At 35.5% G+C, this 20,155-nt stretch overlaps 1 protein-coding gene across 1 annotated transcript in view; it reads left to right on the top strand.

Annotated features, from left to right (window-relative positions):
- The window catches only part of LOC148950660 (actin-histidine N-methyltransferase-like), a 243,758-nt gene that overhangs the window by 202,197 nt on the left and 21,406 nt on the right, over nt 1-20,155 (top strand). Inside the window, exons 7-8 of the mRNA XM_089092544.1 lie at nt 6,371-6,482; nt 16,206-16,373. Coding sequence (XP_088948670.1) covers nt 6,371-6,482; nt 16,206-16,373 — 280 coding nt within the window. The remainder of the gene's footprint in view (nt 1-6,370; nt 6,483-16,205; nt 16,374-20,155) is intronic.

Here is a 20,155-nt window from a genome sequence, read left to right as displayed (position 1 = left end):
AAACCCAAGCAAGTGAATCCCCATGCATCTGAACCTTCGTGCAAGTGAGACCTCTTTAACTGAACCCCTGTATAACCGAAACCCTGTACAACTGAACCCCCCCGTGCTACTGAAGTCTCGTACTACTGAACCTTCGTGCAACTCAACTCAATTTAACTAAACCCCCGTGTAACTTTACCCCCTTTAACTGAATCCCTCGTGCAAGTCAACCCCCCATGCAACCTATGATTTCTCGTAGGCTACTGGGCTAATTTGGGTTTTGTGTGTGCCCCCATTGTTTTTTGTGTGGGTTTCATTGTAACTGAATCCCCGTGTAACTGAACCCCAAGCAAGTGAATCCCCATGCATCTGAACCTTCGTGCAAGTGAGACCTCTTTAACTGAACCCCTGTATAACCGAAACCCTGTACAACTGAACCCCTCGTTTTTATTTATTTAATTATGTAAAAGATCAAAAGTCTGTCTCATCCTTAACTCCTTACTCTTTATTGTGAAGTTGGCTTTTGTTCCAAATTTTTAAATAAAATCTGTTATGAGTTTTAAACTTGCTCCTTACTTTAGTTGAAAAATATATTATATTTGTACTCAACCCAATTTAACTCAACTCCTGTGTAACTGTACCCTCTTTAACTGAACCCCTCGTGCAAGTCAACCCCCCATGCACCTCATGATTTCTCGTAGGGCACTGGGCTAATTTAGCTTTTGTGTGTGCCTCCCATTGTTTTTGTGTGGGTTCCATTGTAACTGAATCCCCGTGTAACTGAACCCTGAGCAAGTGAATCCCCATGCATCTGAACCTTCGTGCAAGTGAGACCTCTTTAAATGAACCCCTGTATAACCGAAACCCTGTACAACTGAACCCCCCCCCCCGTTTTTATTTATTTAATTATGTAAAAGATCAAAAGTCTGTCTCATCCTTAACTCCTTACTCTTTATTGTGAAGTTGGCTTTTTTTTCCAAATTTTTAAAGAAAATCTGTTATGAGTTTTAAACCTCCTTACTTTAGTTGAAAAATCTTTTATATTTGTTTAATTACATTTCATGAGACTGTAAAGAATGTAGGAAATAATCGAATCAAAACCCAAAACGAGCAGAAATTAACATAAGTTTGGTGCAAAAATCCTCTTTTCATTTGCAAATTTTCTTTAAAAATTTGGAAAAAACCTATGTACGGATAATTTCCCGTGAAACTTGTAGCAATTCACCTCCTGAAAAATTCGCTCCCCATGGAAAATTCTCCTTGTGGAAAATCCCCTGCAGTGAACTCAAAATTTGGTACTTACGTGTTACCCCCGACAACACTCAATGAATTAAGTTAAGTTAATCCTAATCGAATATCCTAAAACATGATGAAAATATAATACTTTAGTAACCAAAATATTCAAACGCTCCCAAAAAGACACACATAGCCCAAAGAGACACACACGACCCCTAACTCTCCAAAACATCACTTGTGTATTATACAGTGCATAACCATCCCATCTCCTCCAATTCGCAAATCCCATTACTCCTTTTTTTGCAAATGTTAATCAAACGTTTCCGATTCGTCGTTAGGTATTTTTCAAATTTATAACAAATTACCTCAGTTAACAGATCCTTTGGGGTTACCTTAACTGTTAATCAGTTTAATCCTTTTTTTCTCCACTGATACAATCAATCACTAATTAATATCATTCATTGTCTAAGTAAATTAAGTTATCTCCTGCCCTACAGAAATGAGGGGACAAACCAATTTTTTTGTCTGCTTTTCAAAATGATCGTATTTGGAAATCTGTTATTTAACACTAAGAAGTAAATTGAGTAACCCTTTTTGCAATAACAATAGGCTTAGCAGCGATTAAATCTCATTGTCGGCAACAATTCAATCAGATCAGAGTTGTTCAAATGGAATATCTTTTCGCAAATTGAGTTAGCTTCTATTTTTCCCGTGAAACTTGTAGCAATTCACCTCCTGGAAAATTCCCTCCCCATGGAAAATTCTCCTTGTGGAAAATTCCCTGCAGTGAACTCAAAATTTGGTACTTACGTGTTACCTCCGACAACACTCAAGGAATGAAGTTAAGTTAATCCTAATCGAATATCCTAAAACATGATGAAAATATAATACTTTAGTAACCAAAATATTCAAACGCTCTCAAAGAGACACACATAGCCCAAAGAGACACACACGACCCCTAACTCTCCAAAACATCACTTGTGTATTATACAGTGCATAACCACCCCATCTCCTCCAATTTGCCAATCCCATTACTCCTTTTTTTTTCAAATGTTAATCAAACGTTTCCGATTCGTCGTTAGGTATTTTTCAAATTTATAACAAATTACCTCAGTTAACAGCTCCTTTGGGGTTACCTTAACTGTTAATCAGTTTAATCCTTTTTTTCCACTGATACAATCAATCACTAATTAATATCATTCATTGTCTAAGTAAATTAAGTTATCTCCTGCTCTACAGAAATGAGGGGACAAACCAATTTTTTTGTCTGCTTTTCAAAATTATCGTATTTGGAAATCTGTCATTTAACACTAAGAAGTAAATTGAGTAACCCTTTTCGCAATAACAATAGGCTTAGCAGCGATTAAACCTCATTGTCGGCAACAATTCAATCAGATCAGAGTTGTTCAAATGGAATATCTTTTCGCAAATTGAGTTAGCTTCTATTTCATAGACAAAATATTTGAATTCCTTTTATTCAAATCACCTATCAATTCAGGTAGCTATGGCTAAGTTTGTTAAAAGACCAGTTATTTTCTTGCGAAAACACACAAAATCAGAAAAAATAACTGAACCCTCCATGTAACTGAACCCCTGTATAACTGAACCCTCCATGTAACTGAACCCCTGTATAACCGAAACCCCGTACAACTGAACCCCCCATGTAACTGAACCTCCGTGCTACTCGACCCCATTTAACTAATCCCCGTGTAACTGAATCCGCATGTAACTGAACCCTCGTGCAACTCAACTCCCTCAAAACACTTTTCAGCCATTTCTTGTTAATTTTTTTTATTTCTAAACTATTTAAAATTGACAACACTGTGCAAACCAAAACACTTTTTAATCATTTCTTGTTACAATTATCCAATCGCTAATTACCCCTTTTTTTTCTCCACCTTCAAATGTTCCTTTAGTCATTGCCCAGTTAACACTAAAAATAAATAAATAAACATGTATCCATGAGTTTGACTTCCAAAAAATCGATGTCACAATAGAAAACCCGTCTCTTTGAAAGGTGTAATGACCTGTAGAAATCTTTACCTACCAGAAAAACCTGTTCTCTTGGCAAAGGTGTAATGCCCCTGTAGAATAGGACTACCAGAAAAACCGGAAGGAACGTAAAGGCCCAGAAATGGTACCTAGGACTATACTAAGGAGATCCAGAAATGGAGGTGCGAAGTCGCAGCATTGATGTCCTTCGGAGTTTCCTCGCGATGAAAAAAGGTCTGGGGGTGTAATGTCTATTAAAGCATGTTTAAATAGTAAAGAAGTTAAGCGGTGTATGTCAGGGAGAGATAATTTTTAGCACTTGGATAAAGAAGGAAATATTTATGGAATAAATGAATATTTAGGGATTTTTTTTAGAAAGATATTTTTCAAACAGAAAAAGATTTTTGTAGGGAAGGGGAGTGGTGAGTGCTGTAAGTTATGTTGGAACCACTATCTATCAACCTGTGTGGGGATGGCATCCATCTAAAAGAAAGGAAAAAATCTTACACATCCACGATGGCGGTATCATTTCATCAATATAGTAAAAAGAAATCTACTATGTTAATCTATCCACTAGAGTATACCTGAAAATTTAACAAAGAATATTACAAAAAGATTTACACATAATGATCCGAGTTTATAGACATGTTTAAAAAAAAAATAAATACGAAAAAATAGTCAGACCGTCCCGCAAAAATGAGCTAAATTACAAATTTAAGAAATCTATATAGTTTGTGAAAAATGTATGTTATAATATTCATATTGACCGTGTTCTAATGCATTTTTCTATAGCAATTTATTCAAAGATACACTGCAAATACCCAGGTTTCAAAATATACTTTAATTAATAATCCTTTGAAAGACACTTGGCAATGTATGCAGGACATAATTAGCACCTATTGTATATAATGCGCAACCCCTTAGCTCCAATTTGGAGTTAATGACTTTTAGAGACATCGGGATTTTAATGACAGTTTACTTACTGTTTAGGCATAAAAATTTCAAGGTTGGCCATTGTCGTATATTTTGCTTTCCCTATAATTTGCTAAAGAAAATCTACTTTACATTTATTTAGTAAGCTCGGTTGGCCAGCCGCAGAGCCTTCAGTATGTGAAAACGCAATACTAAAGAAATTTGGTTTGGAACGAGTCAGGGTACTCCCCCATATACAAAATAATTGATATTTGTTTTCAGTTTTTATGTCGATCTCTACTTGAATTTGAAAAAAAAATCATCACATCCTATTACGAATTATCTTTAAATTCCAAGAACACCAAATTAAAATACCCCCCCCCCTGGACCCATGTTAGGTTTTTTTTTTCTTTTGTTTGTTTCAAAATTCTGATGTTTTTGGGGTTGTACCCTATTTTCGCCAGTGCTGCCATGTAGAACCATGAAAAAAGACAAGCAAATCTAGTTAGCTAAATTTAACAAAGCTTTTCGTCCGTAAATATTCAAAAATTGGCCATGCGTTGTTTCCCAAAGACAACCACACTTTCAAAGAGAAGCTGCGCATTCTTCAGGTGTTTGGTTCCATGTCTTTTTAGCTATTTTTTGCTGATTTCTCATCCTCATTTTTTCTCCTTTTTTTTTAATGTGGCGCTTGCTACTACCAGAAACTACATATGTCCGATGTGTGGGGAAGATGATGAGGATATTTTTCATGTTTTGGGGAATTGTAAGGAATTGGCGGATCTTAGAAATAAGTGTTTTTCGTTAGTATTGGCAGATAGAAGGAGGGTGGAAGGGATTGTAGGATCACGAGTTAAAATGACATTAAGGAATTTGGCTAAGTATGTTGATGAAGGGCTGATACATCGTGAAAGATGTATCTCTTTATAAATATTTTCTTGAAGATTCATATATAAGTACGTTTTTTCTTTAATTTATTTGTGTTTTTGTTGGTTTTGTTATGTTTATGTTCTGTTTTTGTTTTGTTTTGTTTTTTTCCTATGGCCCGATGCCTTTTTTTGGAAATACATACATACATATTGAAGTCTTTGATATCAAAAATGAGTTCCTTATTTAGCCTAATCTATTAGGATATATGTCATTGTGTAGGTTTCCACTTCAAATTATCCACGGAGGATCCTGATCTTCTACGGTATTCCTGAAAAGCTGGTTCACCTTATCACAGCAGTGTACGAAGACACGGAATGCTGCGTGACAAACTCCGAAGGAAATACAAGATATTTCAAAGTGACGACAGGTGTCGAACAAGGGTGCTTATTGTCTCCATTTTTCCCTATCCTCATAGTGGACTACATATTTAAACAAATTGATGGATACGGAATCAGAATTGCAGGCGAACTAGTCAAAGATCTCGACTTTGCAGACGATGTTTGGGTTACATATCAACGCCCCTAAAACCAAAGCGATGTCAACCACTAACTCACCGATGAATATCCAGCTGGGGACTGAAAGCATAGAGCAAGTCACCGAATTCCGATATCTTGGTAGCACCCACTCCAGCTAAAACTTTGCCTTTTCAGAAGCAACGTCCTTTCGATCTTGACGTACGCGATGAAATGTTTAAAACTCACAGCTGAGAAAGGAAAACGACTTACTGCATATGAAAACAACTGTCTTCGACGTATCATGAATACTAACTGGAAGGATGGGATAACAAACTGAGATGTTCGCGACTAAACAAACCACCCTGATGTCACTGATGCAGTCTGGCAACAAACTTGATACTATCTTGGCCATGTTATCCGTATGCCAGGATCGAGACTATCGAATATGCTTCTCCAGTGGCAACCAGACGACACGCGTCAACGAGGAAGGCCCAAAAACACGCTTCGCGGCCATATGAGCGGGACAGGAGAGCCCTTCATGCATCCTTAGTCCCAGAGTGGGAGGACATCTACGCTGCAGCTCATTTCCGGGATGATTGGAGGTTGTTAACGGACGCCCTGTGTGCCTCTGGAGGTACAGGAGGAGCTAAGGTCTAAGGTAAGGTATATGGTATTCAGATGCATAATATGTATAACTATATGCTATGTTACTTTCTTCTTAGCCAGTTTAGCCAATTGGCTGTGTAAGTCTTTACTTAATCAATTCAAACTATCAGATTTCAGTTTTGCGGTACTTCAACGCTAGTTTGTAGGTTATACATAAACTTTAAATCTGGCTGATAAATGATTACATGGTTTTGTTTCAGATGGGCTGTATCTGTGGTGATGACTCGTCAAAATCCAATTTTAGATGAAAATGGTCAATCAATCCTGGCTTTAATTCCATTTTTTGATCTGGCAAATCATGAAAGAGGAGAGGTATGTGTAAAAACCTACTAAAATTTTCAAAGAAGAAATTCAAGCTTTTTTCTTTGAACTGTCTGTCTGAACAAGCCCTAAGTCTGGGCTCTAAATTGGAATTCTTTCTTTGTGTATGGTAATAACTAGCGTATGAAAATTGTTTAAATATTGAATTTATATAGTTCTGCCAATTTTACTTTATTTATAGGATAGTATAATAATGAAAATAATATTCAAAGTGTATCAGGTTGGCCCTAAAAGGTGTACAGTCGTTTTAAATGATAATAAAAACATTGTCTCCTAGCCATGTTGTTTATTATGAGTTGTCTCTCCATTCTAATATAATTTTTGTAAGAATGAATATATAACCTGTTGGAGGTATTCAGCTTGAGATTGTTTGCGAAGGATGTCGATTCTTGTTTATAGGAGCCTATTGTTGAGGGCGAAAAACCAATTAGTTGCCAAGGTGAATCCAAGCTTTTACACTATTATTACTTTTAAAATACTCGTGTCTTTCTGTATATGTAAAGCTTCTAAACGAATGGCCATAATTCGTCGTAATTTCTTTGTCGTTTATAATTAGTCGCTTAGCCACTAGGAATTTCTTTGTCCCTATATACTAAGCACAGTGTTATTATCACACAAAAATAGGTGTTATATCACTATCACAAAGCCTCCAGTTGACTGGCCGGGGCGCAGGATTTCTTTTCTTGTTAGAATAGGAAGGTAATTTGGCAAACTGAGATTAGAATATTGGAAGCCACGGTCATGACAGATGTCATGCTTGTCTCTGCAGCGTGGGCAGCAGGTCATCCACGAACGGGTTGATGAGAGGTCGTGATAAAGAGTTTGAATGAACTGGGACTAACATGGGATGGGGGACTGCTGTGTTGGCCTCAGGTGGCTTTGTGCTGCCGTGAGATATTAGTTGTAGTATTAGCATTTGTTATATGGCAATTAATCGCTTCTCAGAAAATACTTTCTTTAATGTTTAAGCAAACTCATACAGCAAGCCAAAGAAAAGGAAATGATCCCCTCAGTACTACATAACTTCCAATATACACTATAATGGCACAATCGTCATCTCTAAGACTTTTAACAACTGAGCAAACCGAACCTCTGTTTAATTTTGCAATACTTGAAAATTAATTTAACGCCCACTTCGGACTAAAGTGCTTAAATCGAACCATTTTTTGAAATATAGTTGCGTCGTTTTTTCTAGTTTGGAAAAATATGGAAAAATGCTCTTAACTCCGAATGTGTCTATAGCCGTATTTCTTTTGATTAGGTCTAGTATTTATCTTTACTGGATATGTTTACAAGTATTTTCCTCAAAAGACACATTTTTAATACATCAAAAAAAGAATTATCTGTGCTTATGAATCAGCTAAATTGATGAGTTTCTTTATACGTACAATTAAATTCCCATCCCCGTTTAAGAAAGAATGGTATTAACAGAGCGACTCGTTTCATTTCAGACAATTTTAATTTTACTTATCTCCCCACTTGGAATAGTAAAAGTATAGTTGTTCATAAATGTGTTGCCAACATGTAACAAAAAATTGACCACGTTGCACAGAAAGATGTTTAAAGCAAGTTTTATAGAAGCACAATGTTTCATATAAGGCCATGAAATTCTGAATCTAAGAAAATTAGTAAATCACTTAAAGTACTCTCTAAGTACAGGAGTTCCAAATGTCTCTTAAATTTTTTTTTTTTTTTAGCCGCACTCTGGAGTAATTGCGCTTTTTTTTCAAAACGCTGTCATGTTCAGTACAAAATTATGTTTCCTATTATACCTAATTTTTAATATGTCATTGATTTGAAGATATTGCTCAACTGTTTAATATAACTTTTGACTTTTAAGATGAATTGCAGAAATTCGCAAGGAAGAAAAAGAAGTATCAGAGTAAAAATACAATTCAAAATCGTTCTAGACAAAAATGTCATAGTTGAAATTTCACAGTTTATAGTTGAAATTTTATAGTTTACTATAATCATTGATATTTGACTGAATTCAATCCCAAATGATTTTTTTAGACCGTCGTTTGGGGATGAATTAAGAAAAAAATCGCGATTATAGTGAATTATTCTGAAATAAAGTTTCAATTATGAGATTTTTTGCTCTCCGAGTTTGACTTTTGTTTGACCAAGTTTATTTGACGAGTTTGACCAAGACATTCTGCCTTCCTACCAAGACAGTTTTTGAATCAATACTACGCTAATTAATACTACTAACTAGACAGAATACCGATAGACTGTTATTAAAAAATATATATATTTTCGAAAGCAAAAAGATTCCGTAATTTCTTTGTACAGTATTTTATTCGTCATTTTGACAATGTTGTATATTGGTTGCTATTTCTTTGTATCCTATGTTGACCTAATTTTGTTTGTATAGGGATATACTCGTTTTAGCTTAAAGTTAATGAAGCTCGTAAATATTGGTAGACATAATTTAAAGGGTGGGGGAGGGGGATATTACGCAACATAACTTTTACACGGGTTACCCCTTTGTGTGACATTCAACATGTGTGACATGTGAACAACACAAAAAAATAAGACAAAAAATAATGATAACTATCACAGCAAAACAGCTGAATATTACTACTGTTGCCTCATCTATTTGAATAATATTCCCCCTTCCCATCTATCCAAAATTCTGCAATAGAAGTATTATTAGAATTTATTGCAATATTGCGTCTGATAAATAAATAGCAATTCATAAGCAGAAAAATCGACAAAACTTAACAAATGTTTGTTTTATTAATGAATACAAAACCATGTCAACTAAAAGTAACAGAAATTAATTTTTAAAAGTATTTTACAAAAAAGAAGTCAAACAATAATTCAAACTTAAAATGAACGGAAGAACTATCAATGAAAAAACGAGACCAAAAACGAACAGACATTTCAATGAATGATCAGGTCAAACCTAAAACGAAAAGAAATTACCACAAATAGGAATAGGGCTAACGTCTCCTGAGCCTTCGAAATGTCAGAGCGTCATTTCCGCTTTAATGGAAAACAAAATATATTTTAAACATTTTCTTTTTTATAACGTTAATATCAAAATTGCTAAAAGTTCCAGGAAATGGATACTAAATATTCAGTCTACTTTCATTAGATTCTCGTCAGTAATTTTGGTTATTAATGTTAAGAAGACTAAGTCACTAAGGCTAGGAATAAGTGAAGATTGAAAGGTGACGTTGGGTAACGAAAATATTGATCAGGTGGACAACTTCACTTACCTTGGTAGTATCAGAGGCAACGCTGTAGCGTTGCCTATAGCAAAGGCCATACGGCTGCAATGTTTTATTATTTTTTTTTTTTCCCAGAGGCACTTCATATGGAAGGGGTCGTCGTAGAAGCTTCAAATGGGGCTCATTCGATTGGAAATCGAGAGTTCTAGTGCCATTTTTAATAGTCGAAAATGATTGGAGGGCAACTAGCCCCCCCCCACGCCCATCATGCCCCCAAACACAACCAATCAAAATTTTGTGATTGCCCTTTTGCTCAGCGTCGTTGTTTTTCAGATAGAAAATACATTTTTGAGGAGGATACTCCCCCACAACCCTCAGGGTAAGGGTTTTATCATTCCCCCAAACACGTCCAATCAAAATTTTGAGATAGCCATTCTGTTCAGCGTAGTTGATTTCCAGATAGAAAATATAATTTTGAGGAGGATACTCCCCCACAACCCTCAGGGTAAGGGTTTTAAGTTATGCCCTGGGGGCATATAAGGTTTTTATAGAAGGTGTTGTCATAGAAACTTCAAAACAGGCTCTTTCGATTGGATATTAAAGAGCTAGTGCCTTTTTTAATAGTCGAAAGTGATTGGAGTGTAACTAGCCCCCTCCCCCCCCCCCACGCCCATCATTTCACCAAACACATCCAATCAAAACTTTCAGATAGCCATTTTGTTCAGCGTAGTTTATTTCCAGATAGAAAATATATTTTTGAGGAGGACACTCCCCCACAACCCTCAGGGCAAGGGTTTTAAGTTATGACCTGGGGGCATATAAGGTTTTTATAGAAGGCGTTGTCGTAGAAACTTCAAAACAGGCTCATTCGATTGGAAAATAAAGAGCTAGTGCCGTTTTTAATAATCAAAAGTGATTGGAGTGTAACTAGACCCCTTCCTCCACCCACGCCCATCATTTACCCAAACACATCCAATCAAAATTTTCAGATAGTCATTTTATTCAGCGTAGCTAATTTCCAGATAGAAAATACATTTTTGAGGAGGACAATCCCCCACAACCCTCAGGGCAAGGGTTTTAAGTTATGCCCTGGGGGCATATAAGGTTTTTATAGAAGGCGTTGTCGTAGAAACTTCAAAACAGGCTCATTCGATTGGAAATTAAAGGGCTAGTGCCCTTTTTCATAGTCGAAAATGATTGGAGGGGAACTAGCCCCCCCCCCCACGCCCATCCTTCCCCCAAACACATCCAACCAAAATTTTTATATAGCTATTTCTTTCTGCACTGTTGTTTTACATATAGAAAATATGTTTTTTAGGGTGATGCTCCCGCACAACACTCGGGGAAAGAGTTTTCAGTTATTCCCGGGGGGCATATTTGGTTTTTATAAAAGGCGTTGTCTTAAAAACTTCAAAAAAGGGTCATTTGATTGGAAATCAAAGGGCTAGTGCCCTTTTTAATAGTCGAAAGTGATTGGAGTGTAACTAGCCCCCTTCCCCCCCCCACGCCCATCATTTCCTCAAACATATCCAATCAAAATTTACTCCCTCACAACCCTCAGGGCAAGGGTTTTACGTTTTGCCCTAGGGGCATATAAGGTTTTTATATAAGGCGTTTTCTTAGAAACTTCAAAAAAGGCTCATTCGATTGGAAATTCAAAGGGATAGTGCACTTTTTAATAGTCAAAAGTGATTGGAGTTCAACTAGCCCCCCCCTACGCCCATCATTCCCACAAACACATCCAATCAAAATTTTGAGATAGCCATTTTTGTTCAGCGCAGTTGATTCACAGATTGAAAATATATTTTTTAGGAGGACACTTCCCCACAACCCTAAGGGCAAGGGTATTAAGCTTAGTCCTGGGGGCATATTCGGTTTTTATAGAAGGAGTTGTCGTAGAAACTTCAAAACAGGCTCATTCGATTGCAAATTAAAGGGACAGTGCCCTTTTTAATAGTCGAAAGTGATTGGAGGGCAACTAGACCCCCCCACGCCCATCATTTCCCCAAACACATCAAATCAAACTTTTGCGATAGCCATTTTGTTCAGTGTAGTTGATTTCCAGATAGAAAATATGTTTTTGAGGAGGACACTCACCTACAACCCTCAGGGCAAGAGTTTTAAGTTATGCCCCGGGGGCATATAAGGTTTTTATAGAAGGCGGTGTCGTAGAAACTTCAAAACAGGAACATTCAATTGGAAATTTAAAGGGCTAGTGTCCTTTTTAATAGTCGAAAGTGATTGGAGGGCAACTAGCCCCCCCCCCACGCCTATCATTCCCCCAACCATATCCAATCAAAATTTTGAGATAGCCTTTTTGTTCAGCGTAGTTGATTTCCAGATAGAAAATATGTTTTTGAGGAGGACAATCCCCCAAAACCCTCAGAGCAAGGGTTTTAAGTTATGCCCTGGGGCATATAAGGAAACTTCTAAAAAGGCTCATTCGATTGGAAATTCCGAGGGCTAGTGCCCTTTGTAATAGTCGGAAGTGATTTGAGAGCAACTAACCCCCCTCTCACGCCCACATTTTCCCCAAACACATCCAATCAAAATTTTAAGACAGCCATTTTATTAAACGTAGTTTTAAGTTCTGGAAATTAGGTCTTTGAGGATTGCAACTTAAGAGTCAAAAGAGATTGAAGGGCAACTAGCCCCTCTCCCTCCTCCATGCCCTAAATGCATCAGATAAAAATTTTGAGATAGACATTTTGTTGAAATAGTTCAAAGTTCTTATAACAATAAACTCCGGGGTCGACACAGCCCACTAGGGCCCAGGGGTAGGCGTTGTAAGTTATGCCCTGTGGCATAACTTATTAAGGGGGGTTTATAACTTATGGGAAGGGGTTTTGTATGGGAAGAACACATAGGAAATATATTATAATTATCCAATTATAAGGTTAAAATACATACTCTGTGATAGATGCAAAATTGCTTCGGCACACAAATTCATATTAAGGTCAATTCCAAACAGTCGTGATCCCTTTGTGTCAGCAAGTGAAATGGTCCAAACCCCTTTATTGGAGATATGTTTTCAATCCATTCAATGTTGTCAATTGCTGTCAACAAGTTATGTAAGCTGTCTATTGTTCATATATAAGGTTTTTATCAAAGAGGTAATCGTATAGACTTTGAAAAAAGCCTCATTCGATTTAAATTGAAAGTTCTAGATCCGTTTTTTAAAGTCAAGAATAATCGGACAGTAAGGCCCCCCCCCCTCCCATGCCATAAAAACTCGAAACTTTTTGCAATCAAAAACGAACAAAAATTAATTGAAAAAAAAACTATCCGAAAAATAAGTTTTTCAAAGAAAAGTAAAGGCCATTTTAAACTTAAGCTCAGGAGATGCAAATACCTGTTAAAATTCAAACTCAAAACGACCAGAATTTACTATTAAAGAATAAATAAAACCCCAAACGAACAGAAACCAAATAAACAATCATAGCAAAAAACATACAACAAGTAACAATATAAATGAATAAATAGATTTTAAAGTGAGGAATGCTTAAATTGAATTTGAAAATCAAGCTTAAAACGAAAACAAATATTTTGCTATTAAAGTATAAAAGAAACTTAAAACGAACAGAAATTAAATAAACAATCAATGCGAACAAACATACAATATATATTAATATAAATGAATAAATAAATCTTAAAACGAGTGAAACTTAAATTGAAAATGCAACTTGAATTGAATAAATTGAATTGAATTGAAATCAAGTTTGAATCGAATAAAAATAACTACAAACAAGAGTTTGGGTATCGTCTCACTGCAGAAGCCTTAAACCTACTGTGTCATTGGCGCTTTACTGAAACGAATTATATTACAAATGTTTTCTTTTGTACTTAATATTGAAAATAAATGTTAAAATTACAGTAAAATTTTGAACTGATGAGTTTTTAGAAATTAATATCATTATGCATCAAATATTCAGATTAATTCATTAGTTCTTTTCAAAACTGGTCAATACAAATATAGTTTCACTACAAGCAAAATTTGGTTACTGTCCCCTTCTTTAACTGTAAAAACCTAAGGCCTTCTGTGTCATTGGTGCTTCACTGAAAACGAATTACTCGTATATTAGCAATTAATATCATTATGCATCAAATATTCAGTTTAATTTATTAGTTCTTTTCAAGATTGGTCAAGACAAATATAGTTTCACTACAAGCAAAATTTGGATACTGCCCCCTTATTTAACTGTAAAAATCTAAAGCCTTCTGCGTCATTGGTGCTTCACTGAAAACGAATTACTCCTATATTACAAATTTATTATTTTCCAGTTCTTACAGCATTGAAAATGAAAATAAAAATTACAGTGAAAAAAAATCTTGAATTGATGGATCTTTGAACAATTAATATCATTATATATCTTATATTCTATTAGAATCTCTTTATTCTCTCCAAAATTGTTCCAGGCTCAAATAAATTAGCGAATTTTTTAACTCTGCTTTTTTTTGGGACATATCGTGTTATTTGTTATGAATACGTTCTTTGACTACTAGGCATTTCTATTTGAGTGAAAAAATACACTTCAAACTTTGCAGAACGTGCATTTTCTTACCTAACATTTCGGAGCATAATACACTGTAGATTCTCGGAGTGTCCCACCAACCGCAATTATCCACTATGTGAACTTCCGAGACCGCAAATGTAATCCAGGGGGTGGAGGGTATACGATTATCTTATGCATCCCCAGTCCGTCGAGTTCTTATTAACATTTTCAACACTTGGCGTCCGGACTATCATATAATCTACCAAGCATGCTACTACCCCAAATCAGTATCAATAAATAAATGAAACCCAAAACGAACAAAAATTAAAATAAATATTAGAGCCAAGCTCAAAACGAGCATAAATTAATGTGAGTAGGGTTCAAAACCCCTATGCTTTCTAAAAGCCAGAATATAATTTGTACTTTACTGAAAAAAAAATTCAAATGAGTTTACTGAAAAAAAAAAATGTGCATTGTCAATTTAATATACGTATGCTGATATTTATTCCATAAAATCTTAATTAATTTTTGATTTCTTAAAGTTACAAAAGGCAAAATATTTCAAACAATTGTTTTCAGTAAAGCGCCAATGACGCAGTAGGTTTTAGGCTTCTGCAGTGAGACGATACCCAAACTCTTGTTTGTAGTTATTTTTATTCGATTAAAACTTGATTTGCATATTCAATTTAAGTTTCACTCGTTTTAAGATTTATTTATTCATTTACATCAATATATAATTATGTTCGTTCGCATTGATTGTTTATTTAATTTCTATTCATTTTAAATTTCATTTATGCTTTAATAGCAAACAATTTTTTTTTTCGTTTTAAGCTTGATTTTCATATTCGATCTAAGCATTATTCACTTTAAGATCTATTTATTCATTTATATTATTACTTGTTGTATGGTTTTTCCTGATTGTTTATTTAATTTCTGTTCGTTTTGGGTTTCATTTATTCTTTAATAATAATTCTTGGTCGTGTTGAGTTTGAATGTTAACAGGTATTTGTACCTCCTGAGCTTAAGTTTAAAATTGCCTTTACATTTCTTTGAAAAACTTATTTTTCGGACAGTTTTTTAATTAATTTTTAGTAAAGACGGTGCGAGCAGCGAAGATGTTAAAAGTAGAATATCTAAGGCTCAGGGTGTTTTTTCACTGCTAAAAAAGGTTTGGAAGAATAGGAACATAAGTCTGCAAGCCAAGGTAAGAATATTGGAAGCTACAGTGATGGCAGTGGTTAAATAGGGCTCTGAAGTGTGGGGGCTCCGAAAAGCAGATGAAGATTTTCTAGATATTTTCCAGAGAAATTGCCTACGGATTGTTCTGGGTACCCGGCTGACTGACCGTATTTCAAACAATAGGATGTACGAAAAGTGTTGTTCAATCCTGCTTTCTAGGGCTATAATGAGAGAAAGGTTGAGATGGCTAGGACATGTTCTTCAGATTGCCGAAGATTACCCATCTCGGTCAACCGTCTTTGGCTAAACAGAAAGCAGGTCGTCCGCAGTTGGGGTGGGAGGGTGTCATAAAGAAAGATTTAAAGAAAATGGGAACTTCCTAGGATAGAGTCAAGAGGGAGGCTTTGAATATATTGGGATGGAGGAGGAGCCAGCTGTGTTGGCCTCAGGCGGCTTGGTGCTGCGGTGAGTTGTTAGTAGTAGTAGTAGTAATAATTTTGGTTATTATTGTGATTCTCTTTCTTTCTTTTTGTGATTGTTGATGTTTTGACAGAGAAAAACCACATTGCTTTAAATGAAAATTGCTTCAGTATAGTACAAATGACGCTCTTGCCTTTAGAAGGTCTATATGGCGTTAGTCCTACTCATGTCTTTTGTGGTAATTTCTGTCTAATTTCACTTTAATTAAACTCGAACCAGTGACCCTTCACTTTTGAGTTTTGCGTGCTAATCATTCGGCCAGGACGGACTAAGGAGGGTGTCATCACCACTGTGACGCAGCAACTATTAAGAATAATGCTGCTAGATAATTAAAAGGACACAAAAATGGCAATAATGGTTATATTGTGATAATTTTTCCGTTTTAGGTGTCTTCAGAATTTGATGCTAATGAAGAGTGTTCCAAGTGCTACGCAATGAGAGATTTTGAAGAAGGAGAACAGTTCTTTATTGATTACGGAAAGAGAAGTATTGCTGAACAATTTCTTCACAACGGATTCATTTCAGACGACCAATATAATCAACTACCACTAAATGTAAATTAAGTTTTATTAGAGTTGATGACTAACTATTCACTAGGCTTACCATCTGAGGAAAAACATCCGCCCTGGCTTCTGGGAATGGCTGGGCTAACGAGCTAACAAAGTTTTTAAAGAAAGGCAAGAAAACACCTTAAAAGGTTGTTGTTTTTTTTTTTTTTTTTTTCACTAGGGAAAGAGAAGCGTTGAAGCATTGCTGAACAAACTCTTCACAACAGATTCATTTCAGACGACCTATGTAATCAACTTCCACTAAATGCAAATTAATTAGAGTTGATAATTGAGTTTTTGCTAGGCCTACTATTTGAGGAAACGTTTCCGGGCTGGGGTAAGAAGCTGAACTGACACAGTGTTTGTAGAAAGGCGGGAAAACAATTCTTTATTGAAAATTAGATATATTTTTCAAATGAAATTAAATAGCGGTATCAAAACTTAAAACGAAAAGAATTTATTCTTTATATGAGGGGGGGGGCTACCATCTTCTCAATCCCCAGCTCTGTACGCTAGTTTATAGTAGTATGCTGAAAGCAGGCCCGTACGCAGGAATTTGTTTCGAGGGGGGCCCAATTTGTTTCGGGGGGGGGGGGGAAATCCTTCAAACCCATTATTCTGTGAGAAAAATCAGAAAATTATGGGAAAATGAAAAAAAATCGTGAGATTTCGGGGGGGGGGCTGGAGCCCCCCCCCCCCCCTGCGTACGTCCCTGGCTGAAAGCCTTTATGAGTGCAACAAGTGTAGTTAATGGAGAACTCAAAGTGTTTATTTACTGATTGCCCTTAAAACGTTTGAACTAGAAGTTTTATTGTTTAAAGCAAATGGGCGTTAATAATTTCTTCCAGTCCTGAGGTATCATGAAAAATATTTTTCCCATTCCTATTGCCGTTGCACTTGCCCAGCTGTCCAAGCATCTGAGACAAAAAGTCAAAATTTAGTGGAAAGAGCGGAGAGGTAAGAAAGTGCCTCCCCCCGCCTGGTAGTACCGAAAAATGTATGTCTGTTTGACTTTTACTTTCGCTTTTTAAGTTCATTTGATTCTCTTTTCGTTTATAATACCATATATGTGATCATGTATCGACTAAGTATCATTCTGTGTCACAAGCAACAATTTTGGTCAATTATGGCCGCAATGCCATTAAGTGAAAATTCTGAGATAGTCAATCTAGCTCCGTCAATCTCAGTTCTGAGATAGCCAATTGACAGATTGACAGAAAAAATCTCAGATTTCTTTGACGATTTTTCTATAATTCCGTTTCCTAAGAAATTAACAGTTCGCTTGATGCTCTATCTAAATATTAAATTTTTTAAAAAGGAAGTTTTATCAACTGAAAGTAAGGAGTGACATTAAAACCTAAAACCAACAGAAATTATTACGTATATAAGGGGGGTTGTCCCCTCCCCAGTACATCTCTTTACGCTAAAGTTTTACTTTTTGTTCCAATCATTTAAAAATGACTCCTGAAACACAGGGGCCGTTTATTTAAAATGTTTCAAAAGTTCTAAAAAAAAAAATATGGGAGTTCAGCACGTTTAAAAATAAAATTTTTTTGTCCTCTCAAATTTATATTTGAGAGAAACAAATTGGCGTCATTAGGGAATGCCACTAGCCACTTAATTTCTATCGGTTGAATAAATCCAGATTCGAATTAAAACAGAACATCACTTGTTATCTTGGAATTATGCGAGAGTCTAAAGAGATAGAAAAATCCTTTTTTTAAATACGGCTTCTTCCATCTTTAGGTCAGAGGGATAAATTAATATTCTATCGAAACCATAATAGTGTAGCTAGGAACACCTAAGAGATGAAGAGATTAACACGGGAAAGGGTTTCCCAGGAATTTCAAATGTGACAACGCAGGGATGCCAAAACAAAAGGAACACGCAGAAATTACTTTTAGGGGATTATTTGGGCGAAACCGTTCGAGACATTTTAGAAGATGATTTGGGCGAAACAGTTTGATGCATTTTAGAAGATGATTTTAGAAGATGATTTAGAAGAGGATTTGAGGGTGAAACTCTGTGGTCATTATAATATGCAAGTTCCGTTTAAACAGTCTTGTGAGGTCCCCTACCCCAACAACCTCCTACCCCAACCCCAAAGGGCCCCAACCCCGAAGGAACCCCCCCAAACCCCAAAGGGTCCACCCCGGGCCCAGAGGCCCCCGGGACCCCAAAGACCCCCCCCCGGGCCCCAAAAGGCCCCCGAGTCCCCATTTTTTAATACTTTTTATTTGCACTTGAGACATAGAAGGGCCCCCACATTTCAAGAGGCTTTATTATATCTTTTCAGAACAAGTTCTTTACGTAATGTCCTTCCTAAACCAATTTTACAAGTTGAAGTACTCATCGTTTTCCACACAACTTTACTTTAAGGCTTTTTGAATACCCCAACGCCAAGCAATACTTTTCAAAAGACTTTTTTTATGTTATTTCAAAACAAGTTCTTTACGTAATGTCCCTCCTAAACCAATTTTAAAACTGTACTCATCCTTTTCACCCACAACTCTACTTTATGGCTTTTTAAATATCCCATCACCAAGCAATACTTTCAAAAGGCTTTTTTATATCTTTTCAGAACAAAAATCAAATATTATTAATAAAATCACATGTATTTTAAATGTTTGCATCAAAGTAACAACAATCTTCTTTAATAACACCAAATGTTTACTGAAAAAACAAAAATTTCTCTTAGAAATAATATTTTTCATCAATGATAACACTTCTTCTGTTTTAACTACCAAGTTTTCTGCCAGAGACACCAAATATTTTCTTAGAAGTAAAATTTTTTTACTTAGTTAACAACTTTTCTGAAAAAAGTAAGATATTCTGGCTAACTTTAACAAAACTTCTCAACAAAATAGCGATATTTGCCCCTAAAATCCACATGCTTTTACTGAACAAGCGCAAATTTATCGTAGAAATATTATTTTTCATCAACGATAACACTTTTTCTGTTCGAAATAGCAAGTTTTCTACCAAATATACCAAATTTTTTCTTAGAAGTAACATTTTTTTTCATTGTGATAACAACTTTTCTGTCAGAAGTAGCAAGTTCTTCTAAACACTAACAAATCTTCTCATCAAAGTATGGACATTTTACCTTAATACTACCATACTTTTAATGAACACACACAAATTTCTCTTAGAAATAATATTTTTCATCAATAATAACACTTTCTGTTCGAACTACCAAGTTTTCTACCAAAGATACCAAATTTTATTTAGAAGTAACATTTTTTTGACTGTGATAATAACTTTTCTGTCAGAAGTAGCAAGTTCTGCTTAACACTAACAAACCTTCTCATCAAAGTAACGACATTTTACCTTAATACTAACATACTTTAACTTAACACACACCAATTTTTCTTAGAAGTAACATTTTTTTGATTGAGATAACAACTTTTCTGTCAGAAGTAGCAAGTTTTGCTTGACACTAACAAACCTTCTCATCAAAGTAATAACATTTTACCTTAAAACTAACTTACTTTTAATGAACACACACAAATTTCTCTTATAAATAATATTTTTCGTCAGTGATAACACTTTTTCTATTCAAACTAGCAAGTTTTCTACCAAAAATACCAAATTTTTTTTTTTTTAGAAGTGACATTTTTTGACTGTGATAACAACTTTTCTGTCCGAAGTAGCAAGTTTTGCTTAACAATAACAAACATTCTCATCAAATTAACGACATTTTACCTTAATACTAACTTACGTTTACTGAACACACAGAAATTTCTCTTAGAAATATTATTTTTAATCAGTGATAACACTTTTTCTGT

This window comes from Artemia sp. Qi Xiang Cuo, chromosome 7, assembly GCF_049724085.1.
Source record: "Artemia sp. Qi Xiang Cuo chromosome 7, ASM4972408v1, whole genome shotgun sequence".
Lineage (NCBI taxonomy): Eukaryota > Metazoa > Arthropoda > Branchiopoda > Anostraca > Artemiidae > Artemia > Artemia sp. Qi Xiang Cuo.
This window is presented reverse-complemented; position numbering and strand designations above follow the sequence as displayed.